The sequence below is a fragment of the Aplidium turbinatum genome, chromosome 1 (assembly GCF_918807975.1).
Source record: "Aplidium turbinatum chromosome 1, kaAplTurb1.1, whole genome shotgun sequence".
Lineage (NCBI taxonomy): Eukaryota > Metazoa > Chordata > Ascidiacea > Aplousobranchia > Polyclinidae > Aplidium > Aplidium turbinatum.
Genome location: NC_137472.1, coordinates 18,954,140 through 18,980,969, shown reverse-complemented (window position 1 = coordinate 18,980,969; position 26,830 = coordinate 18,954,140). Strand labels below are relative to the sequence as shown.

Sequence of the window (26,830 nt, the reverse complement as noted above, 5' to 3'; positions counted from 1 at the left end):
CTGTGAACGTTTATTACGACAAAATTGTACCAAAACATGTAAAACGAGAAGCGAAAAATATACTAGAGTAGTCGATCACGACCGCATCGTTTGATTTGTTGTGATGTAATAATACTAAAAGTAGCGATAAAGCGAGCAACGCAATACGCATGCTGTTACGTTAATTCACGTCAAATAACTCAGGGGGAAAGTAAGTTAATTTTGGGTTGATTCAACGTTCGAGTCAGCACAAATCGACATAATTTTCCCGGCGGGTTATATTGCGCACCCAGACAGCAAAACCATCATTTCTACATCGATTCAACGTCTACAGACGCAAAATCAATGCAAAAATAACGAATTTTGCTGCCTGGGTAACAACAATGCCCAAGAAGAAATTTACGTTTGGTTTTCGACATCTAGCGACGTTGAACCATCATAAAATAACATTAATTGCTCAAACAGGTACCGGTAACAAATTATTAGCTCCCTGCGAGAAGATTGGCTCGATTTACGTATACACTAACATAATTTCGGCACAATTGGGATACTGCGTGCAAGCAACACAAAGTCTGTTGGATAAAGAACTAGTCAGAATCGGAATCATCAGATGCTATATCGGAGGATGAGGTTGTCGCGTCGTCACTGGAATAATTGAAGACACAAAACTGCCCGTTCGTGAACGCGCGATGCCATATAATCGGAAGCATTATTTTACTGCCGAAGAACCATTTATCCAATTTTGTTTTACTTTTTTAACTTGACCCCGTAGCTTTTCTAATTCCGATTTGCTTCCGTCATAAAATTCTTTATAAATTTTGCAAAATACCACACCAACTTTTCCTTCAGTTCCCTCTGTTTGATAACCTATTGCAGGTAAATTCCACTTTTTAACTGTATCTTCTTTCACGATGATTTACATTCGCAACGACACCGGTAAACAATAAGCATTCGATGAAAGAAAAACTTTTTCGTAACAATTAAGCCAGTATTTACAAGGTTGCAAACTTTTTACAGTTCACAAGAGCATTGTCAGCGCATAAAATAGCTTGCGTGATGCTCTCCGCTACCGCCGTATGAAACACGAAGAATAAAGCGCATACAATTTCGTTTGTTTAAACTTTAAAGCATACGGCAAATGCCGCCGCAATCCAAGGTTTGCTGATTTGGCGACGGCAATGTTTTTGCCGTCTTAGATGGAAGCTAATTTCGAGGGCTGTATCATGACTCTACGACCAGTGGTTACCGAGATAGGCAATTTTACCCCCTCGCGCACGGAAATTGGGGGGTTGCCGGCTGGAAAATGGAGGCAACCCCCTAAAGTCAATTTTTAATAAAGTTTTAGGTCATTTGTCGGGATTTAAGAACCCTGTTTTTTTCGATTTAGATAAAAAACTTTTTTCACTCCACTCTAGCGCCACAGTGCTCTACACCTAAATATCCAGACGCCACATTGTGTGCGCCTATTTGACCGGCGTTTAACTGTCTGCGCCTAAAAGTTATGGACCCTGAATATATACTATGATTGGTGTGTAATAAAAAAAATTGCCTTAAGTTGTGTTTAAAAGTATTTATATATGTTTTTGGACATCACAACTTCATGTGGTAAAGTGTTCCATTTGTTGATTGATCGATTAGAGAATGAATGTTTTTGAAGATTTGTTCGATAATGTTCTTTGCATAAAAAACTTTTTCTTGCCTTTTAATGTTGTATTGCTTCTTGGATGAAAAATTGATTATTGTTCAAAGAATGATACATTTTAATTAGATCCCATCTTTCTCGCCAGGTAGATCCCCTTTTTCTTGCCACATTTCTACACAGTATTCTATTTTTAGTTGAATATATATATATATAATTTGTACATGCTGATTGCTGAAACTATAAAACCTCGTGAGATCTAGTCATACCACATATTCTTATGCTGTTAATTTCAAAATTGGTGTTCATAATAGGATTAATGTGTTTGTGAAGTTTTAGGTTGTCAGACTCTATCACTCCCAAGTTTGTAGTACCGCATTGTTTTTTCTGTCAACATGGCCAATTGGCCATCTGTATTATATTATGCATTGAAGTTGCAAGTGCTATTTTGTATTGAAGAAAGAGGCATTTTTTTAGTATATATATTAAAATAAAGCTTCCAAGTGTTAAACCATTTTGAGAATCTGCCCAGATGTTTTTGAAGATGTGATTGCATCGACAGTTCGCTGCATTGGATATGGTTACCCTCTCTTTGAGCTGCTTAACAAAATGTTTCTGTTACCAGATCGGCATAGGCTGCCTGATTTAAATTAACAAGGTATGGTGGATAACAATGTTTTTGAGCCAAGAATTAAAGATGAACTAGAATGCTTAAATTCAACAAGCGAAACAATTAACTTACTGGAAAATGAAATAAGTGTGAGTATATAATATCTATTCACTGATTCATTATGTACTCATACAATCATAGGCGCCGGGTTTTGAAAATTGCCGGGGGGGGGCAAACTTTCTAGCCGACTGATTGCTTACATTCAAAATGCTGATGTTTGTATGTCAGCATTGATGTTTGTTTGCGTCTATCTGCCATTGTGTATCGCCAAGCTTTATAATGTAGGTTCAGGCCTCGAAATTCATGGCGGACATGTCCGCCATCACAGCATGTGATGTCCGCGGGAAGTGCCATCTAGATCGGTCATATTTATCCGCCGAGAAATAACATAGGAACTAGCGATACAAATCGTCATTGCATAGCACGAACAATTGCTGCGATAATATATTTTCCAGCGCATTCTAGCGCGCATCTTAAAATGTGAATACTGTATTCCTTACCGTAGCTTCCATTCAAAGAGGAAAACTTTCGATTTTTACATTGCTTCAACGATTGATGACATTGAATCAGCGTAACAAAGGTGAATTCTTCGCTAAGAATCGATAGGAGTACAGGTACTTCTAATCACGCGCAAGTTATTTCAAGTTTTACGTCACAATGTCTGGCTTTGATCTCCGAGTAATAATGATACGGCAAGGTTGGTTACTAAATTAGATTATACGAGTAGGCTATTAGAGCAAGATGCAACAAAATTTGTTAAGTTTTGGTATTACAGTATGAAAGAAAAGACCCAAGGCAGGCCTCGAAATTTGTACTTTTTTTCGGCGGTCAAGCATGTCCTACCGGACTGGCCCTTTCAGCGGACATTTAATGTCTCAACCGGACATATTTTTTACATGTAGATTTTGCACAAAATCACACTACAGTATTGTGAAGTCGTGTTTGTAGAAAGAAGATTTTCTACAACAGAATAACTCTGCAATGGTTGATGGCTTAATTAACCGACCCTGAAGTATACTGGAGCAGATTGCTTGCAAATAAATCAGTGCGTTAATGACAGTCGTGTAATGACGCAATAAACACAATTGAAAACAACAATCCAAGTTTCCTTATTACAAAAGCAACTACGATCAACTAAAATCTACATGTAAAGGTTTGACAATCAGTATCAGTTCAGTTGGTTTTATTTCTGACAATCACAAGAAACAATACTCGTCAACATAGCATAGGTTGAGAAAAAGGTAGAAGCAACAAAACGCAAACGTTAAAATAAATCACTCTATGCTATAATAGGCATGAAGATTACCGAGTTTTCCCGCGCTTTTTGGATGTCGGAAGCAAGATTTTTGCTCTCCAGGTCCAAGTTTAAAAACTGGATTTGTGCAAATTTAGGACCTGGAGATAAGCTAAACTCAAGAAAATATAAAGGAAAAATTACAATTTCATCTTCTTCAAACGTTTGCAAGGAAATTACGAAGTGGAATGTCAGAAAAATGTGAAAAAAAAGAGAAGACAAGAAGTAGGCTTTCCAATGGAAATTCGGTCAAATAACAAAAACTGCTTGTGTTGGACTAAGATGTGATTATTTATCCTTAAAATACAACTTTAAATTGTGCAAATTAGTTATTTTTGTCATCAAATTGCCCATTAAATTGTAATATGTTGAATGGTAGCCTAACTATATTTCTAGAAATAGTGCTGCCAGATCTTTTTTTTTGTACTAAAATTCGTATCATCAAAATTATTTTACATCTGCAGCTTTAATGTTTTATACAAATTGTTGCAACTATAATCGTTCTCGTTAATTTGCTTTTGACTACAATTTTTTTGTTGGTGCATTTTATCACTACCTTTTTGGTGGAAATATAATTGCATTTATGATTTAAATTTTAAATCGCCATAAATTATTTCACTTGTAACTTTTGTAAAACTTTTGGAAAGTGAAATTGATTGAACAAAGTTTATTTGAACAGAAAGTAGTATGTCTTTATTTTATTATGCTTAATTATATCTCTATTTTTATTTCCTTTTTTTGAATCCGCATGGTCACACTGAGCCGGTTTCCTGCAAATTTTATTTTTTTGAGTCTTTTATGACATCACAACCAAGTTTTGAATGCGAGACTCTCAAAGTAAAAACTTCGGAAAACTTGTCACTTTTTGAATTTCTTTTGTGCTAAATCGCCCTTGTATTGCTACTCTAGCAAGTGTTGTAGGTCTATCTTATTATCGACGAAATAAAAGTTTTCTTTTTTCGCTTTCTTTTCTAGGTTTGGTGGCTGTGCATTTTTAAGATTATGTTTTTCAAACAGTTTTATTGATGCATATTTTAAACCTTTTGGTTTTGTCATCTTCTCCTTTTGTTGGTGTAAAATTCGTGTGATTACTTTATCGTTCTCTACATGTTCGCGCCAGCAAAGAAAAATAAATTGAATTGATCACTTATTCCGTGGTTTTCGCATTATAGAATCGTTGTGCCAAGCGATTACTGCCGGCGCGGGTTGTAAATCTCCATGTCAGGACCGTCCAGACAAATGCGCATTAGTGACTCAATAGTGTTAGCTATTAACTAACTAACTAACACAATAATGTTAGTCTAATACCCTCCCTTCTGTGCAGAAATTCTATTTCTATCAGTATCAGCGTGAATAAGGTCGCCTGCGGAACCCAGCTGAGACTTGCTTCTCTGTGACGTTTCTTTTTAACAAATGATCAATGTAACGAAATAATCCTCATTGTTAAAATTAGAATACATATCCTGCCGAAAAGTTCAGACAACTTTATTTCAAGGCAACATTGCAAGGCGTTGAAATGATGTAAAAATGGCTACTTTTGCCATCAGCTCGTTAACCACGCCACTCTAATGGGATCTTTAAAGCAATTGCCTGTACTATTATTGTTTCAGCTCCGTATTTGTTTGTGTTAAACGGTTATAGGCAAATTGTTCGTAAGCAATTGTTCGTAAAACAATTGTTCGTAAACTGTTTTTCGTAAAATGAAATCCGTAAAACAATTCTTCATAAAGCATTTCTTCGTATACATCAAATTTTAACTGCATGCACGAAAAAATGCTTTAGGAGGAATTGTTTTACGAAGAATTAATTTTACAAACAATTGTTTTACGAACAATTGCTTACGAACAATTTGTCGGACACCGCGTTAAACAAACAATTGTAACAATTCAAATTTAAAATATATTTTTGCTGCATTAGCTCTATTTTTGGCAAGAATTTTGCGGCGGTCATTTATGACCGACCAATGAGTCGGCTTCAGCAGACATTCAAGGTCATTCCGGAGGTCATGTCCGCCGGAATTTCGAGGCCTGCAAGGAAAATTCACTTTCGCTCACATGACACGCAAAAATAAACTTAAAGAATAAAGCCTGTGAAACTTTGCACAGCAGAAAATAGTGGCGTTAGTATAGAAATTTTCCAACTCCTGCCCAGAGCATTGTGACGCAATAAGCCACACGACCTCATTCGGTGGAAGTTAATCAGTTATGTGACGTATTGACCAGCTACACGGCGCTTTGACTCTTCAAGCGCAAGTCGTTGGTTTGATGAAAGCCTTTCAGAGTGACTTTACTAAATTTTTAAAAAGCCTTCTAAAACCGTAGTTATAGTTCTGAAATGGCGAAGAATTATTATCAAGATAAAGTAATTAAGCATGACGATCGACGGCTAAAACTGGTGTGTCCGCCGTCAACAAAAACGAATTTCGAGGCCTGTAGGCTACTTCGAATTATACGCTGGTCACTTTTGAACTTCAGCTCTTAATACGAGTCAGGGTTGCCAGATTGATAAAACAAAAAAGGCCAAATGCATCCCCAAAAAAGGCCAAATTATAGAAAAAAAGGCCAAACCTGAGGTTTTGTTCTCTTTGTTGAAATCAGTGGTGTTTTTGCACTTACTTTCAACAACAAATTAGATAATATTTACCCAGTTTCTATTGTTCTACATGTTATCTGTTAAAGAAGAATCGCTTAGTAAAATTCCTGAAAAAATGCAATCCATAAAATACAAACAGATAGGTATGGAAACAATTACAATACAACTGAAATATGCATACAACATTAGGCTAAGCGTCATCCTGTAGACTAAAAAGCCATTAACGTCCACCAGTGAGACCTAGGTGACTAGTGAGAAGGAGTTAATATTGGCATATCACTTAATGCAATATGAAATAGTATATATATACAATATTTATACCCAATATAATTACTTGTAGGCTACATTAAACACCCAACACTGCAAAATCAAAGAAATCAATTGCATTTATGCCCAACATCTTTCCACAATGAACACTCCATATTATAGGAAAGCTAGCGCCTCTGCCATTTCGTTACTACTAGTTTCACCATAAACAATATCAGATGTGAAACGCCTTATCATTATGGCACTGCCATCAAAGTTTGTGCAACATTTTCCATTCAGCAGCCTGTCCGTTTGTATTCGCAAAATCGTTTCCAAAAGCTCAGTCTGCATTTTGTTTCGTGTTTATTTTCACTGCAGTAAGTAATAAAAAAATCCTCTCTGCTACTGCATTACTGACAGGGATGCAGAGACATGTTAAAGCATAGCTAGCAAGGTCTTTGAAATGGGCATGATGTAAAACGCTAAACCAAAACTTTTCACTGTTGCTAGGGATAACCAAAAGAACTATAAAAACCAAAAGAAAAAAAGGCCAAACAAATGCCAATCGGGAAACTAAAAAAGGCCAAAAAAAGGCCAAGCGGCCAAACAAAAATTGTCCAGCCAAACACTTTTCAAAAAGGCCAAATTTCTGACATTTGGCCGTAAAAAGGCCAATCTGGCAACCCTGATACGAGTAGATACTAAACTGAGCAAACCGCACCTCGTTATTGACACTCCCAAGAAAAAACAAAGCAGAAGAAATCAAGAAAAACGTTTTTTAATTATTGTTACTGTGCTTCAACGGCACCATGATGGCGTTTATCAGCTACCGTACTTCTGTTTCTTTTGTTATCTTAGGAGCAGCGCTCTTGTTGCAACAAGTAGATCTTTTAATTGAGATCGATCCGCAATGAAAGTCAAACTAACGCAAATCTGAACTTAGAAACATTTGATTTAGGATTTTTTTTAAATAATTTGCGGGGGCAGCCCCCCCGAACTAAATTCACGGGGGGGCGCCGCCCCCCACGAGTCGGCGCCTATGCATACAAATACAATGGTAACCCGTATAAATGCAGCAACACGGATGTCGGAGTAGGCCAGTTATAAACAGAGGGTCCATGTCTTATAGGTGTCTGCCTAATAGGTGTGCGCTCTATGGCGTCTGGACATTGAGGTGTGGCGCCTGTTCATTTAGGTCAGTGGTTCCCAAACTATGGGTCGCGACCCAAACATGGGTCGTGAAGGGTCAGAAAATGAGTCGTGCAGAGACGATCTAAATCTGCCAAAATCGGACTGTTGTAAATTAATTTATAAATAAACTTTTTTTTCTTCTATTGAGCATCACACGCTTTTATTCGGCTTCTCTTATCAAAATCAATTATGGCAAGCAGTTTTACCGGCATTCAAGTCACTTCCATCAATAAATCACAGTGCACGTAAATTATTCTTTAAGTTGACAATTTATGATTTCTAAACTTTTTTTTTTTATTTAAAGTTCATTTTTATTTGCGACCCAGGTGCTGCTGGCAAGCCGCTATGTACAGTAGGCTGTGTTGTAAAATGTTGTCAAACGAATCCTTAAAGAAGAACAAGTTAAAGAGACATCCGACGCATGTAAAAAATGAGCGCATTTTTAAGCATCGAGAAGAGGCACTGGAGCCAAGCCGGTTTGACTCAGCAACGAATCTAGCACTTTTACTTAGACTCTGAGCAAGAGGAGCTACAGTAGACCATCCTTCAACTGGTTGTCTGTGTCTTGTTTAAAGCAGGCAAAGATTGCAAAAACAGTGGAGTGGTAAATTTGTTTATATAGGTTGTCTGTGTCTTGGGTCGCGAGATGTTCACCAAACTCAGATTTGAGTCGCGCTCAAAAAAGTTTGGAAACCACTGATTTAGGTGCTATTCAGTATGTCAAATTATACTCACAACCATTTATTAGAAATGCTTCATTATGCGACAGTTCTCCCCACTGTGCTACAAAGTGAATTTCACTTTATGACATATCAGTTTGCAGCACTGCCTGATCATGCAAGTACAGCCAAGAACCTGATTAAAAATGTCAAATTATATCAAATGCACCCTCTCCCACAGTAAGAAAATCCTGCGTACGCCACTGAACGTACCCTCAATGGGTCTGCTACTATTCAGCGTGAGTTTTTTTTTTGACGAGTTCCCTATTCGGCGATTTTTTGAAAATCCAACGATTGAATATTCAGACATTGAATCAATGTAAATACGAACTGTTAGGCTAATTGGGTATTTTGAATCCGTCTGTATGCAAACTTAGAATATATTAGTTATTTTTGTCATTAAATATATTTTTAGTAGTGCTGCCAGACCTTTTTATTTTTTGTACTAAAATTCGTATCATCAACACTACTTTACTTCTGTAGCTTTAATGCTTTATACAAATTGTTGCAACTATAATCTTTCTCCTTAATTTGCTTCTTCTTCTTTTCTCCAAAAAAATTTGTACAATTTTTTTTGCATTTTTGTTACTACCGTTTTGGTGAAAATACAGTATATATAATTGCATTTAAATCGCCATAAAATTATTTCACTTGTAACTTTTGTAAAACTGTTGGAAAATGAAATTGATTGAACAAAGTTTATTCGAGCAGAAGCAGTATTGTATGTCTGTATTTTATTATATTTAATTATATCTCTATTGTTATTTACTTTTTTCTGAATCCGCATGGTCACACTGAGCCGGTTTCCTGCAATTTTTATTTTTCTGAGTCTTTTATGACATCAAAACCAAGTTTTTAAATGCGAGACTATCAAAGTAAAAACTTGGAAAACTTGTCACTTTTTGAATTTCTTTTGTGTTAAATCACCCTTGTTGCTCTTGCAAGTGTTTATTGTAGGTATATATATTTTACAATCGACGATTTCAACGTTTAGCCACGTTAAAACGATGTAAAAACGTCAATTTCTGCTGGTTGGGATAACTAGGCTACGGTTTTAATTATTTTTAATTTAATAGTTTATTTTTCTTTGTCGGAATGCAAAAGAAACAATATTGTAAAATTCTCTAAATTGCCGAATGGGGAACTCGCCGAAAAAGGCTGTCGTCGAATAGGGCACTTGCCGAAACGAGCCATTCTGAGTTCTGATCCTCAATACCTTTGGCCCACTGGGTTGAGTAATTATGCCGTCTATGTAAAACATTTTCGAGACGTCAAGAGACTACCATATTGTTTGTTTTAAGTACAAAATCTATCTAAATGAGCAACCTAGCTGTTGTAAACTAACAAAATATCGTCATTGATGCACACTTGGTAGGCTAATCTTATTCTTATACACTATAACTTGCTGGTTATAATTAGCAAATGGGCATCTTCTTCATTCGTTTTCGATTTTAAAAGCAGTTCAAATGGGTCCACGTCTTTTAGGCGCCGGTCAAATAGGCGTGCACACTGTGGCATCTGGATATTTAGGTGCGGAGCACTGTGGCCCCCATTCATTTAGGTGCTATTCCTAGTAAAGTCTGTAGATTGTATCAGCTTGGCAGGTAAGGCAATGCTTTTCACACAAAATGTTGTATTGAACAGAAAAATATGTCATGGCTTCCGTGAATGAAGCTGCTTAAACCGGCAACGCTTTTCATACAAAATGTTATATTGAACAAAAAAATATGTTGTTTTGTTAATGTGCGTGTGGAGATGAGGTGCGAGACAACGCTCTACTACTCTTGGTATTAGCACATCTCCACAGGACATTTGCTACTCATGAACACAGGTTGCAGCCAGATGGAACTTTACTTAATCTGTTATCTTTTGCAATTACTTTTACTTGGGATGGATTGGTCGTGTGACGAGTACGAATGAGACAACGCTCTACTACATGAATACATTTCTATAGGGCATACGAACCCTGGCTACAAGTTGCAAGCATAATGGTGCGACTTTGCTCGTTATTAAACCTAGTCGGGGTTTTGACGGAAAACTAAGTTACTCTTCACTCAAGCCTACCACCCGCTTGAATATAGGCTACGGTACATTTTTTACTGATGTTTAGTGTAGTTATTATTTGACTCACTAAAAGTGAACTCAGTCATGTTCGGAAACTTGAATAATTTATTGATAAGGCTTTCGCCGATGCAAACCCGGACTAACAACAAATAAATGCCGAACACGCGCATTAAAATGCAATATATTTTTCTGTTGAATATAACATTTCATGTGAAAAGCATTGCCGGTTTAAGCAGCTTCACTCACGGAAACCATGACATATTTTTTTGTTCATTTCAATATAACATTTTGTATGAAAGCATTGCCGGTTTAAGCAGCTTCACTCACGGAAGCCATGACATATTTTTCTGTTCAATACAACATTTTGTGTGAAAAGCATTGCCCTACCTGCCAAGCTGATACAATCTGCAGACTTTACTAGGAATAGCACCTAAATGAACAAGCGCCACAGTGCTCTGCACCTAAATATCCAGACGCCACAGTGTGCGCGCCTATTTGACCGGCGCCTAAATGTCCGCGCCTAAAAGACTTGCTCCCGTTCAAATGCCCCCCACCCCCTTGAGAAGATGCTGTGTACATCACTGTCTGCAGTATTGCCATCAAGTACCTAATGAAATAGGCTTGACTGGAAACAGCACCTTAATGACCGGGCACCAGTGCGTCGCACCTAAATAACACCATAGTGTGTGGTTGTGCGCACCTATTTGGCAGGCACCTAAAAGATGTGCTCCGTAAACGAAGGAGTAGAAGTCGTATACTTTTCGCTCGACTCCACAGCCCGGGGTGAAACTTATCGAAAGAGCTGTCCGCTTCTGTAGTTATTCTTTACACAGCAGACTACCGTCATACATTATTCAGTAACCTTTAATTGCTTGTGGTTCAGGAAAAGCGCAATAATCACAGATTGGCATTGACTGATGCGACTCAACGTCTCAACCATCTTGCACAAAAACTAGGAGATTGCATCAGTAAAGCCCGGCCGTATTATGAAGCTCGCAGATTGGCAAAACAAGTAAGTTAGGTAATAGGTATACGTTGTCTGTAAGTTTTGGAATTTTTAAATATTGTTATATTCTTTTGTTTATTCTATAACTAATTCTAAACCTGTTTTCTGCCACACTATTACAAAATTTGTCATTCAATGTCACATAACATAAATGTGTAATTGTGTATGAATACTCTGACATTATTTTTTATAAATATGATGTGATATTGTTTAATACAATTTTGGTAAAAAGGTGATTTTCTTGAACCAAAGACAAATAAAACCTAACAACAACACGGCATTTAACATAATCTAATAACATGAAAATAAACTAAAAATTACAAACGTTTTCGGCCATACTCATGTTGGCCGAAAATGAGTAACCAACTGACTGATGTACTACATTGAAATTACAAAACTGATTTACATACAAAGAAATCGAAAAAAAAAGCACAAAAGAATGAAACGGCAAGGGAGAGGAGAGGCAAAATCACATGACGCTTAATTGCACAAGGAAGAAAACACACAAAAAGGACGCAAAATTACGTGAAGACGTTTAGCAGATATGAGGCGCCTGGGGCAAACCACTGCCTATTGAGGCTAGGGTTTTTTATAAAAAAAAATATATAAACAAGTTGACGGTGTGGCAATGGCCTCGTCTCTGGGTTCAACCATAGCTAATTTCTTTTCGGCACTTGTAGAGAATAAAATCTTTGCTAAAACTGATGTGAATTGTCATCGAAAATTGTATTCACGGTATGTTGACATTTTTGCTATATTCAATAATGAGAATTCTTCGCATTTTCTTAACATACTAACTCGCAACATCCCAATATAACTTTTACAGCAAAAAAAGCCAATCAGACCATTCCCTTTGTCGATGTCAAAATTAAAATTAATAGCAACAAATTTGATACTTGGGTTTGAGAGGCCTCGAAATTCACGGCGGACACGACGGTTATGTCCGCCGTCACAGCATGTGATGTCCGCGGGAAGTACCATCTAGATCGGTCATATTTGTCCGCCGAAAAATAACACAGGAACTAGCGATACAAATCGTCATTGCACAGTACTAACAATTGTTGCGAGAATATAATTTCCCGCGCATCTAGAAAATGTGAATACTGTATCTCTCACCCAGACAACAAAATCTATCATTCTTATATTAATTCAATGTAAACTCAGACGTTGAATCAATGTAAAAATGATAGATTTTGTTGTCTGGGTAGCTTCCATTCAAGCAGGAAAACGTTCGATTTTTACGTTGCTTCAACAATTGGTGACATTGAATCAGGGTAACGAAGGTGAATTCTTCGCTAAGAATCGACGGGAGTACGGGTACTTCCACACTAATCAGCGCAACTTTGTTCAAGTTTTACGTCACAATGTCTGGCTTGATCTCCGAGTAATATTGATAAGGCAAGGTTGGTTACAAAATTAGATTATACGAGTTCAGTAAGCTATTACAGGAACATGTAGCAAAATAAGAAAGAAAAGGCCCAGGGAAAATTCACTTTCGCTCACGTGACAAGCAAAAATAAACTTAAAGAAAAAGGCCTAGTGAAACTTTGCACAGCAGAAAATAGTAGCGTTAGTGTAGAAGTTTTTCCGACTCGTGCCCAGAGCATTGTGACGCAAGAAGCCACACGCCCTCGTTAGGTAGAAGTTAATCAGTTATACGGTGTATTGAGCAGCTACACGGTGCTTTGACTCTTCAAGCGCACGTCGTTGGTCTGATAAAGCCTTTCAGAGTGACTTCGCTGAAATTTTAAAAAGCCTTCTAAACTTTAGCTATAGTTCTCAAATGCCGAAGAATTTTCAAGATAAAGTGATTAAGCATGACGATCTACGCTAAAATTGTTGTGTCCGCCGAAAAAGCTGCTCAGACCGGACACGTTTGTCCGCCGTCAACAAAAACGAATTTCGAGGCCTGGTTTGGTGAAAACCAACCAGTACTAACCTCCCTCTGAGTTTCCTCGCTATATGCCCTTCTAACTACAAGTCTGGATTGATTAAGTGCCTACTTAAGCGAGGACGAGACATTTGCTCCAATTCTTACCGTTTTAATAATGAAGTCAATTGATTACGTTCTTATTTTAATTGTCAACAACTATCTCTCGTGGTTTTTTAAATAATCTAAACGTTTTGTCAATGTGTGTGGTTTTAAATCTGAGACTCCCTCCTTTTTGTGTTTAAATGTGGTGTACAAGTTCACTTTTTCACATGATGTGAACTGTACATGCATTGGTATGTCCACGCGACATTTGGCCACAAGAGTGAGGGAGCATTTGGATTTAACAGCTCTCAACAGAAAAAGTGCCATTAAAGATCATACTCTACTGCCAGCTTGTTCAAACAATAAACCATTTACGTACAATCTTAGAATTGTACGTAAATGCTTCACCGAATTCGATACTAAAATCTACGAGACTTTGCTCATAAAATCCTGCAACCCTCGCCTCAATAGACAGTTGTTTGCCCCTGTCGCCTTCTATCTGCTAAATGTCTTCACGTAATTTTGCGTCATTTTATGTGTGTTTTTTCTTTGCGCTATTAAACGTCGTGTGATTTTGCCTCTACTCTGCCTTGCCGTTTCATTCTTAAGGGTTTCTTTTTTTTCGATTTTGGTGTATGTAGGTCAGTTTTGTAATTTCAATTTATGGTGAACATCAGTCAATTGGTTACTTGAAAAGGTCTAACATGAGTATGGCCGAAAACGTTTGTAATTTTTAGTTTATTTTCATGTTATTAGATTATGTTAAATGCCGTGTTGTTGTTAGGTTTTATTTGTATATTGTTAAATATCAGTGTTTAGCTGTATGGCAATTTTGCTACCGAGTTTCAATATATATTTTTTCATCCTTACCGCATCATGACTTGACAAATTTGCATGTAGTAATTTTAGAGATAAATATACGGTTTTGTCAGTGTAAAGCTAATTTTCAAAAATTATTATCATACAAATTCTCTTGAATTTCATACATTTCAAGCTAAGACGTTTATACTCGCAAATTTCTTTAGGCCCAAAATGAGACACAGCAAGCTGCCTTGAACTATGAACGCGCTGTTAGCATGCACGTCGCCGCCCGAGAGATGGTCACCGTGGCAGAGCAGGGAATGCTGAAGGATGCCAATCGGCAAGATTCGGCTTGGCCCGAAATGCTCAATCATGCAACAATAAAGGTAGCATCTAAATCTCAGTGCTCATCATGACATGTGTTTTTCTAATAGTTGATTGTAGATTGGTTTAGACCAGTGCTATTCAACCGGGTATACTGTATAGTATACCCAAGTGTATACCAGATCAAAACTAGGGTATACAGCTGGAGAAGGGTATACAGCTTAGATCTGTGATAGTGGAAGTCAAAACAGAGACAGCAATTGGCATGTTTGTAAACTTTTAACCGGACCTCGATACTTGACATTGATTCTTTAATGCCGGGAGGAATAGAGAAAGAGCTAACACCGCGTTATGTCCAACTTGCCGAAACAACGCAACAACAAGCTAGCCATTAAATCAACTTCAATTTTGACGTATTTTGCACTTTTGCATGCGTTGTTTCTTGTGCCCAGTTCAAGACTACTATAATCACTTTAACAAACAATTAATTAATTATTAGTTTTTTTTACTTCCTGTGCACAATTAAACATTGCTACTTGTGAGGGTCGTAGGGTCTGCTACTATTCGGTGAGTCCGATTCGGTGAGTTCCTAACCTCTAACCCTAACTCTTAACCCCTTACCCTAAAACGGCAATGATAATTAGGCTACGGTACCCGATAATTAAAAAAAAAATTGAAAAAATTACCGAACAGAGATCGGACTCACCGAAACGGGCCATTCCGATTTGTGAGGTATACAAAGTTATTAAAAATTCAAAAAGGTTTACCACGGACAAAAAGGTTGAAGAGCTCTGGTTTAGACTTTAGACTAGAGCGAATATTATATCTGACTAAGTGTTTTGTTTAGTTTTGAGGGTCGCCTAATGTCATCAACAATTCATCAAAATTTAACATTTTGTTGGTATTGGTAACATCATCAAACATACGTTGGTTTCGGTTGCTTAGGATTCTTCAGAACAAGTTTTGTTGCTTGTAACATAAATGATAGTTTCTTGTTTATTTCTGTGATTCTTGTTTGGCAGCAACAAATGCTGTTGTTGGGCTTTTTTCAGAAAGACTTGCGATTGAAATTGTTGGATCACAACGCATTCACAATTGAACGTGAAACATTTCACTTATGCAGTTAGTTAAAATCTGAATTCCAGCTGCTAATCGTTGTTCTTAAGACTGATTCGTCCATTCAATGCATGAAAATGTAGAGTGCAGTTCATTTTGGTGTAGTTTTTACTGAAACTGTATTTGACTTATTCCTGAACACACCTCAATACTAAAATGAGCGTGCGTTATTTGCATCATCTATATTGACTATTGACTTGGCTTTGAAAAAGTCAATCATATCTCCATTATGGAACTAATAATTAATCTAAAGCGCATTATCATTTATAACACTTTTATCCCGGTCCACCACGCTTGCAACCTTGCGATACCAGAAAAACGGCCGCTATTTAAGCAACAAATTTTTTTTTCAACGAACATTGTGTGTCAGTCTATAAAATCGTAAAACCATCGCGTTGACTGTTTAATTTCGACAAGGTGAACGAAGCTGAAGTTGAACGATTCAGCAGCGAACTCGAGCATCAACAAAAGGCAGATGCGTTCAAGAACGCGGAACAAACGGTCCACAAGTTGGAGAGGAAACTTCGATCTAATATCAAAAAGTCGCGACTGTACTTTGAAACCAAACAACAAACGCAAAAGACTTTGGAAGTGAGTAAAAGACAGCCTGAAAGTACAGTAGCCTACGTTTAATGTTTTTCACATTTTTACGTCTTGTTTCGTTCTGAACGTCCAATGCGTTGCGCAATATGTTACTGCGCAGCTTTAAATCATCACTGGTGGTAGAGATTGACATGGTATCTAAAACATAATTAAAGCATTAATTAGACTTCGTCACTGTTGTGAGCTTTGATAGAAAGTGACACCAACAAAATTTTGAGTAATATTATTGTGTCGTATCCAGGCTTACGGTGGTCGAAGATTTGGATTAAATGGCAAGGAAGCCAATCTTGGTGTCCACCTTCAGGCACGCCTTTGTGTATTGCCAAATACATAGCCGCATGCTCTTGAGCGGTGTCGAACTGTCGCCCTTTCGAATGCCCAACCATGCTCTCACTGTTTGACCATGCAGTCCATTGATATTGTTATTATTGGCGGTTTATTGATATTGTTATTATTTTTTTACATTTCAAATAGCCAAAAAAACATTAAACAAATTTAAATGATTAGGCCCCCAAACAGCCGTGCCCGCCGAGGGTATGAGGGGTGGTTAATACGGCCCTACTACCCAAGACCACTCTTGAACATTCAATATGTAATATGTTTGCACTACACAATCACAACAACGCTAAAAGAATCAACATTTTTAAAGGAGGGGCATGGCCCAATGCCATCCTGCGTTCGCCACTGATTTCATGTACTGCGCCTAGAAACATAGTTTATACTGTCACGTGAATGTGCCGCTATATAAATGTTATTAATTATTTACTGTACAAATGTTGCAGTTTCTAACGTATCCGTATTTTTGCCACTATGCGTAAAATCATGCGATTTACTTGGAGGCCTGAAAACTTCCATTGCACCAGTTATTACGAGTACTTTGTTATATCAAACTTTGCTATTGTCACGTGCAGAGCCTACCCATCATCAAAGTTGCATTTTTTTACATTGTTTTAACGTTAACAAACGCTAAACTGCTGTAAAATTGAGAACTCTTCATGACTCTAGGACATCAAAGACCAGGTTAGTGCAGTTGAGAAGAAACTGCGGGACATGAAAGTAAAATATTCACTGGCCCTTCAAAATCTGGAAGCGATAAGCGATTCAATCCATGCCTCCCGGGAGTGCTATCCGGAAGATGATCAGAGACTGGTCCTGGGAGAAAGACAGGAGGGCGTAGGAGCAGAAAATGTCCCTTCCTTGGAGCCGGTTCCAGAGATAAGGATCAGTGAAGGTGCGAACAGCAATACGGTGGTAATTCAAACACTTTTTATCAGACTTGTTGACTTCCGTTGAACCAATTTGCTAGCATTTGTTCTCTATTGTGTGCACTTTATGGAGTATCTGCATTTAAGCCATTCCTTATCGCCATTCCATTTAAAATGCCATGCATAAGTTGTAATGTTAAAAGCCGTGTGAGTCAAGATTTAGTTGTTTAGTGAACTAGTCACTAGCCGACACGCCATCAATACCATAGTCTTTATGCCCATATGGCGGTTGAAGTTATCTATGAGTTATCATCCGTCCAGTTAGTTCAATCATACAAATTTTACCATATCTATCAACTTCAAGGGCGTTATCTCTCTCATCTTTGTAATAATTGACTTGGAAGTATTAGTTCCACTTAATGTTACTTTGCAAAACTGCAAGGCATGTATTTGAGCTGTTATCGCGTATTGAGATATTTTGTGTACTAATTAAATCCCATTCGCAGAAAGGTTAATTTTTTACATTGTTTTAAGGTCACTAGACGTTAAAAATATTTATAAAAGATACTTTAATTGACTCGAATTCGACTTGTTTTAACCGTTTCGAAATTAGGCTGTTCACACCATACATTTATAAATATCTTGTTTAAATCCAAAATTGTGTTTTTGTTTCAATATCAAATCCGTTTCAAAACAAATACCACCGAATAAGAGACATAAAATTAAAAAAAAAAACGGCGTGAAACCCTTGTTGCATGACATAGCCTAGCCCCATGACCATGACGCCCATGACCCATATGACTCAACATTTAACGATCAGTCAGACAATATTTCCACAAAAATGTTTCCAAGATTTCTTAAGTCAAATTCCTATCTTGCTTGATTTTCTTCGCGAGGAATTTCGAAACAACATTTGTGAATTAATTTTTAGTTCAATTTAAGAACATTTTCGTTTAGAAGCTGACGGGGTGAGCATAGATTCATCGATCGTTAGCGACTTGAGGAAAGTTGATTCTACAGAACACTTGAACAAAATATTCCATTCGTCCAGTCTTGGTAAGCATTTCTTATACAAACTTCCAATTTCTTATTGCTGTTTCCAACATCTCTTGAATTGTTTTCAGATAGCTAAGTTTAGTTATTTTGAAATAAGATTTTATTCATCCGCAGATTAATACTTTTAATAGAAATGAAACTTAGCCTAGCCAAGTTCGGTTTACTAAATATTTTTACGTATATTTGTTTATACAATAGGCTAATGTTTTTGTTTTGATCATTATTTTGTTTGCGTATAAAGTACGTAACTTTTCGTGACAAACAGTTTAATCAAAAATTTTTATGGTTGAAGTCATAGAAGCCTCCAATTACGATTTGGTGTTTCCCAAAGCAAGTGAATTATGATTCTTCGAAACTTCATGGAGCTTCCTTTTTCTATTTATCAGATAATATTTCTCTGACATCTAGAGGAAGTCAATCTTCATCGAATTTTTCCAAGGACGAAGCCAACTTATCCACAACTCGATCTGTGCTTGCTGAAGAAGTCGTTCTGCGGGAGTTGTCAGGCGCCTCAACAAGCACCACTCCTTCCAGAAGCAGCTCATTCACAGAGAAACGCTCTCAGCGCAGCGGTGATATTGTCCCTAACAGAAGTTTACCGAACATCAAGAATGACTTCAACTCTCGAAGTGAAAGTTCTCCTTCTGGTTCGCCTGGCCAGCAATCCAGTCAAGGCAACAGTGAAGTTGTTTTAACGATAGCCGGTTTAGGTAGAGTGCTCTCCCCTTAAGCACATTATCACCCTTTTTTTTATCCGTTGTACTCACGCGTTTGTGTTTATTTTTTATTAGTCAAAATTGTAGATAATACAAAATTCTTTTTCAGATATTAGATGCATCAGTTGCGAATAAAAGGGCTCAATGCATCACAATAGAGCCAGTGACTATGAATAAATAAAAAATAGACACACAGAAAAGCCATGCACTTCCTGATGCTTCATGCTGAAGGAATTGCCATTTCGCAACTGAGCATGGTGTCTACAAGCAATTTTAGGTCGTGCATAGCTTCTGTTAGATTTTACTGTTATAATACCATATTTGAAGTATGCGATCAAAGCCACATTTACAAACCACTGCATCATTGTTACTATATTTTTCAAAACGTCACAACCACAGTAAAATCTTCATGAATTTGCTATGATGTATTTCTCTAGTCTAGACACTTAATCTCCTTTCCAATATCTAAAAAATACATACGATTCGCGCAAGTAGGCTATTTGATTGACGTAATTTTAATACGTATTGTTTTCTACTAGACCATTTATTTATCAAATTCCTATTTCGAAATATTGTTATTATCGTCTTTGGATAGAAGCCTTTCGTTTCAGAAGTCCAGTTGCATACAACTAACCTTATCGATGAACATTAGCGAAGTTAAATTTCACTGAATAACTAGCATCGTCAGGATAACACACTAATTCGTAAGGTTAGCACACATGTGCAACAAAGATTGTCTAAAAATATCAAGTTGAGATTGTAAAGTCCTCTACTCTTTGCCTGAACACATTCAAACAGCTATTTTTTATACTGCGGCTATTTCTGCCTACGTTTGTAGAGTTTACTGTCTTTTAAAGAAACATGCGTCTATGGCAATGATTGTCCAGTTTCAGGGTAGCAAAAGCTTATCTTTTGACATTGATTTGATATTTCGTTGAATCAATGAAGTGGCGTCAGCTGCTGCCACCTGGCTCACTGTACATGAAGCCAAGAAGCACTTTACTCAACCAGCAAAGTTAACGTTTTACCAACGTTAAAAGAATACGAAAAAAGACTGATTTGCTGGCTGAGTGTTTCATCGTTTGAACCTGTGTTTATTGCAGCATGACAACACATGAATCTGTGTGTAGCTACGAAATCTAGTTACTCCGCAATACGTTACTACTTTCTTTCGGATACTGCGCGTACTGTTCCTCACTGTGCGTTTGTGTATTTTGCAACATTTTACACGTAGTTTAACTTGAAAGAAGCGTAAAGTGATGTTCATATTTGCAACTGATGATTTTTTACTCAAAAGTGAAAACCGAGAATTCAGTAAAAAGCAGATAATAATCATGCATCAGAACTTTCGGCACACACGGAGGCATGCTAGCCTACTTCTTCAGCACCATACTGCAATTCTTCTGTTTACTACAGTTGGCTACTTTCTGTTTACCTGTGGATAGTTACATATTAATCAACTTATGACTATTTGCTTGCCCATGTTACTTTGGATAAATTGCACCATTCAACTGTTATATTCGAAGCATTGCCATCAAATGAAAGGCATACCGGTAGTCCATTTTTTCTCTATCAGAAAACGGTTGTCTTGTAATCATGACGTCACTGGTCAAGGTTTGTGGCCTGATGCATGAGGAGGTTCATGGAAACTGAACATGGTGCCGTCTTCCAGCTATCAATCCAATTATTAAAAAACACGATGTTGCGTCAATGAACGTAGATTTGTTTTGTAGCATGTGCTTGGTGAACTTAATCGGTTTTGTAATGCAGGCTATTGCTGTGATGTTTGGTCTCTCAAAATAATTTTAAATTCATGTTTTTTCAGACTACGTTTTTGTTTATTTTTAACAAGAACTATGCTTTCTTGTTGAAACCTTCAATGTTCTGTCTTCTGTGTGTATTTTTTATAGCCAAAAAATTGATGTTAAAGAAGCTGTTAGCCTACGGTTGGGTTTATGTCTTTGATTGATTGATTGATTGAATCTTTATCCTTGGCAGTTTCGCATACTTGCAGAGGCTTTGAATCACTGACGCAGGCCCGGTCGCAACTTTCCAAAAGGCACCATTAAAAAATCCCGTTTGAACTTTGTTTGGTAATTACAAAAGAAAAAAGAGCAATAGCAGTGGTGGGAATCAAACCCACGTCAATGTAATGACTACCACCGCCCTAACCCAGGGCCCGATTAACCATGAGGCACAAGAGGCTCAGGCCTCAGGCCCCCTGGTTTTGGGGGCCCCCATTATTTTTTACATTAGTAGGGAAAGTACTATAATTTGGACCACCTAATGAAAAATCTTAATATTTTTATAAAAATCCACAACACTGGGGTGCAACTAACTTTATTTGATTAGTTACAGGCTAGTTGGTTTGCAAAAACAATCAAAAAACAAACAAAGAAAACTACATTATTATTTTTTATACATAATGGTCCATATTATCAACCCAGTTTTTAAAATAGACCACCATACCACCATACGTTGTCATGTGAAAGTAAATATATCAAGGAAGTCAAACTTCAAAGGCATGAAAGAGAACACCAACACTCAATAAATAAAAATAGTCTGAAACGTTCATGATAGTCATCTCAAACAAGTTTCAAATCATTGATCGTTGTCACAATAGTAAAAATGAGCATTTGATATATCAGCACAACTTTCATGGGCCAATTTCTTGCGCTGACAACACTGAATCCAATCCTCATCAGTGGACTCGTCACACACAAGAGTCCAAGACAAGTGCATGCAGAAGCACCATTGCTTGGAATACCTCTCTTTTTTGAAAACTTAAAAGATTAAGCCTTTTCTCACTTGTTTAGCTTTTTCTGTGCACTTGATTTTATGTTTGTGTGGCGTACCTGTCAGCACAGTAGCCTTTGTAGTTTTTCTACGTTTTCTTCCCTTCGTAACTTATTTTGGAAGTGGGCTCATGTCCTCGACAGATACCCTGCATGAAATGCTAACTGAACAGTGAACAAGGTTGTAAGTTCTTAACACTCAATGACGATGGTCCTGGTGCTTGTAAGATTGCTTCATACGGTGCATCAGCTAAAGTTCCAGCATTTAATTCTGTTGACATGATAGAATTTTTTGCCACTTTCTCAATGTTTACCACATCTTGTGACAAAGGTGAAATGTTTCGAGAAATTGCATCTTGAGTAGACATATCTTGATCATCAATTATCACCGGTGATACATTGTTTGGAGAGGTGTCGACTTCATGAGGCTTGTCAGAAACTTCAGCTGAGTAAAAATCACTTTCATCAAATACAAAAGCATTAATGGGATAAATTCCTGCTTTTTTAAATCCATTTACTGCATTTAAATCCATTTTAAATCCAATTTCCATGCTTAGACATGTCATCAGAATTTAATCAAATTGTTTATAATATCAAAGTGATTATGCAAATTACTGGTAGTAGCTTTTATCACTATAAGAAAGCAAGTTACAAATATATTTTATAATGCACTCTAAAATGTTTGAAAAAAATGCATAAATCTCATGGAACTTCATTTCTATGCCTGTCTTCATTACTGAGAAACAAATTTCTACCAATTGACCATAACCTGGACCATATTACCAAACAGTTAGGTGGTCCATATTACAGTTAGCATAATCTTATGTTGCTTGGTGTCATTTAGAATTAATAAACTTAAACTAAACAGTGGACATTTCTTCAAGATTTTGGCAGATAGTCATTAGTAATGCCTCTCCTGCAGATTACTTTTGTAACTGTAGCAATATTTGAAAAATTCTCAACAGTTTGGACCAGCAAAATAACATCGCAGACCCACAAAACCTTTAGTAAAAACAAAGAACCAGCTCAATCCTTTGAATCTGAATTCTGAAATAGTAAAAACTAGGTCAGTAAGAAAGGTTAATTCAAGCTGTTCACAAACCATGAAATTATTTACTTCAGTCATTGAAAAAACAGCAGTGGTCCAAATTATCAGCCGGTCCACTTTATAGCACTTTCTACCGTAGGCGTAGGTAGTGAAAGTTGTTGTGCCAGTATGTGCACACATGTTATTTTTGAGTAAAAATTTCAATTTGTGTAACGATTTTGCAGTAGGCTAACAGTTGAGCACTCCTGCTCTATCGAAAGCGATTGCCAATAGGGGCCCCTAAACTTAGCAATGCCTCGGGCCCCCGTGAGCCTTAATCAGGCCCTGCCCTAACCCTCTGCGCCAAAGCAGCCGATGGCAAACCAATGACTTAGTTCAGCTAGACTTTACGTTTTCCTTTGTTGCTCAAAGGGGATTTTTTAATGGTACCTTTTGGAAAGTTGCGACCCGGTCACCGAGGTTGACAGAGTGAAGTTTCCGATTGTTGAAGTCTTGTTGCCGGGAATTATTCCATTCATTAGAAGCCGCTGAATGGAGAGCAGTCCTTAACGTGCCTTGCTCAAGCACACACCCCGAGAGTCGAACCAGCGCCGCTTGATTTTGAAGCTGCTTCGTTTCAGAAGTCACGCGCTAACAAACTGAGCTATCGGAGCGGAGCTTTATTGACAATCGTAGCAAAAATAATAGCCTACTTGTCATAGCTAGATTGTAAAGCAGTGGTTTCCAACCTTTTTTTATGCATTTTATTCCTCCTTTATTAGGCTACAGTAGTCAGCATATGGCTGTTAAGAGTTAAAGCGATGCTTTCTACGATGACTTAGATTGCACATTTTATAACTTATAGGCCTATTGACCTACTGTAGGCTAACGAAATAGTTAAACTGTTGCGTCTTTGGATAAGTCACACAAACATCAGTTAAACTTATCTTTTAACACAGATAAAAACAAAAAGGCTTTTAAATAATAACGGCAGGGCCGTTGTCAGGATTTCTCGGGCCGCTACCAATTTATTTTCGGGCCCCCTTCATCGACAATGTTATGAATATAAAGGTGGTCACAGCGGTAAACCATAATCTCTTCGTGGGAAAATTGTAACATAAAGTTCCCGGATCCGTTTGTCTGCATGTAGTGACCGAAAAAGAAACACTCCTTGAAACGTCTATTCAATAAGTGTATTCCTGTAAAATTAGCCCGCGGCTATCGAAATCGAGATGCAACACCTTACACCTCTAAAAACTGTCACTACGATACAGATTACTTGGATAAAAGACGGAGAATTTGTCCAGCTAGCAAGCACCAAATAAACCAGTTAAATGTGCGACCGACTTCCAACAAACAACTTCAAGAATGAATCAGAAAAATTTGTGATAACTCAAAGGCACGTCAGCAGTTCGTGACGCAATATTTCATGTTTAAACAGGTTTCAAACTGAAACAGGTTTAAACCGGTTTAACACAAGTCTTACGAACGATGGTGCAATTTTGGCTCATGTTTTAGGAATTTCCATGACGTAATATTCAGTAGACTTGAACGGTTTTTATATGACGTTTGATTAGGTGAACAATTGTCTGGAACATAACGGCCCCTAGTTATGACAGTCTGACAGGGCATAACTAAAAAAGAATTGACGACAATTGTGAGCCAATGAATAAAAACACATGATACACAAATTGTTTGAATCACTCACGTTCAAGTTAATACGCAAATACAAAGAGCATGCAAAGAATGAACAGCAATAAGAATAAACACGACGATACATGAAATTGGTACCATAGGTAGTAGGTACACGCAAAAATGACGCTATATACAATGGTTGCGATAATAACCGACTGTTCTGGGCTCAGACAAGTGTCGGCCACCGCAGACAAAACCAGGCTCAAACCCTAACACTTAGGTGTTCTTTACGGGGGCGAGGCACGAAATATCCCTCAACACATAGTCTACTTTCACTTTCCCCGTACTCTCATCATAGTTGCAGACGGCAACTTTAGCTCTACGAACCACAGGCTTCCCTTTCCTAATTTGTGGAACTACCTCATGCACCCTCCCAAGTTGATACTTCCCACGTTTACCAATGTCCTGGAGAGAACCCACCACTACAAGTTGACCAGGCTCCAAATTCTCGGCCATTTTTTCCGGCCCTGAAGACCTGGCAAGTAAAAATCGATCCATTTACTCCAAAACTGATGAGAAAGTGACAAATTGAACCGATAATCCCTTCTTAATTGGTCACGATCATGTGGTTGCCCAACAGCACAGTATGGGTCTAAGTATGGGGTCAAAAGTGAGGCAGGGGTGATGACAGTAAAATCCCTAGGATCGTCACTCAAAGGTACCAAAGGGCGTTCGTTCACGATCCGAACGGCACTGCCAGAGTTTGCAAAATACCATCTCGGTAACAAAAAATCCTTAAGCAGGTCCAAAGAGCGAAGCCACGACTCCCACTTTTTAACAAAGCTATCAGGGACCTCGGTGACCCAATCAAACTTGTCTATCGCCAATTGCTGAAGTATAAGGCGTGCTTTTAGAAAAAATGGCGCTCCAAAGCCTAGCGGATCAAAATTTTGTCCAAGCTGACTGAGCATACTTCGGCGCGTGTGTTTAGCTAAGGGCTTTAAGGAACATGCGATACGCATCTCGTCAGACTCGGTTTGCCACACACAACCCAATGTCTTCGCTTATGGCAAAGTCATATTTCCAGTCTGAAAGTCAATGTCACGAATCAAAGGTGAAAGCATCTCATTATCCAAATTTGACAAGACAATCATAGCCTCCTTGTTAGCACTCCACTTACCAAGTTTAAACCCACGGCTATCAAACAAAGCAATTGATTCATGAGTGATTTGCTGAGCTTCCTCTAAGCTATCAGCCGAAAATATAAAATCATCCATGTACATATTATTTGCAATATTGCAGAGAGTCAATTCACCAGCACTGCTGGGATTCTGCTCGATCATTTTCTTTATAGCCAAGCAAGCGATATACGGGCTACTTTTTATTCCCCAAGGGTGTACACAAAAACGAAATGGTACCATCCTACCATTTTCAAGGTCATCATCTTCAAACCACAATATACGAAACAAATCCCTTTGCGACTCAGGTAACTTTATTTGAAAGAAGCATTTAGTCACATCAGCCATGAGACCAAATCTACCAAGCCGAAATCTAGCCAAGACATCTACCAGAGGGTTTAACAAGTCAGGACCCGAAAACATTACATCATTAACACAAGTTCCTCGAAATTCAGACTTGCCATCGTAAACAATGCGCTTTTTTAATTGTGACGTAACAAAGTATGGTAAATACCATTCAAATCCCTTGACATTTCCTGCTTCACCAGTACGCTCAATATAGCCATTTGATTTAAGATCTTTCATGGTGTCAGTAAGGAAATCACGAAGTTCAGGTTGTTTTAAAGCCTTCTTCCTTAAAGCAGCAACTCTATCTGACGCCAACACAAATTTGTTAGGTAGATCAATATCTTCCTTCAACGGAACAGGTATCTCAAATCGACCATCTTTCAACTCAATATTCGGTTCAACAAGTTCTCTAGCCAAAATGTCATTGCGAGACAATTTACAGGTTTCATTTTGCAACGTCAAATCCTGAATGACTTTATTCAGGTCTGCTATTTCCACAACGCGAGACTCAATTTTACGCTGAAAGCCAGAGATGACATCCGACTCTGAAGACGTCTGCACTCTGCACACTTTAGCAACGCTTTCATCTAAGGGTGACTTACCACCACAAGCCAACCAACCGAGAGGAGTGAGCAAAGCATGTGGTTCACT

The 26,830-nt window shown here is 37.8% G+C and overlaps 1 protein-coding gene across 1 annotated transcript; it reads left to right on the top strand.

Moving 5' to 3' along the window:
• The first annotated feature begins 2,242 nt into the window (after positions 1–2,242).
• Positions 2,243–21,171, top strand: LOC145771167 (SH3 domain-binding protein 5-like). Its single transcript, XM_082582906.1, has 7 exons — positions 2,243–2,377; positions 11,278–11,406; positions 14,401–14,562; positions 16,034–16,207; positions 17,225–17,450; positions 18,382–18,480; positions 18,867–21,171. The coding sequence occupies exons 1-7, from the start codon at positions 2,279–2,281 to the stop codon at positions 19,208–19,210; spliced, it is 1,233 nt and encodes a 410-aa protein (XP_082439032.1). The 5' UTR covers positions 2,243–2,278; the 3' UTR covers positions 19,211–21,171.
• The last annotated feature ends 5,659 nt before the right edge of the window (positions 21,172–26,830 follow it).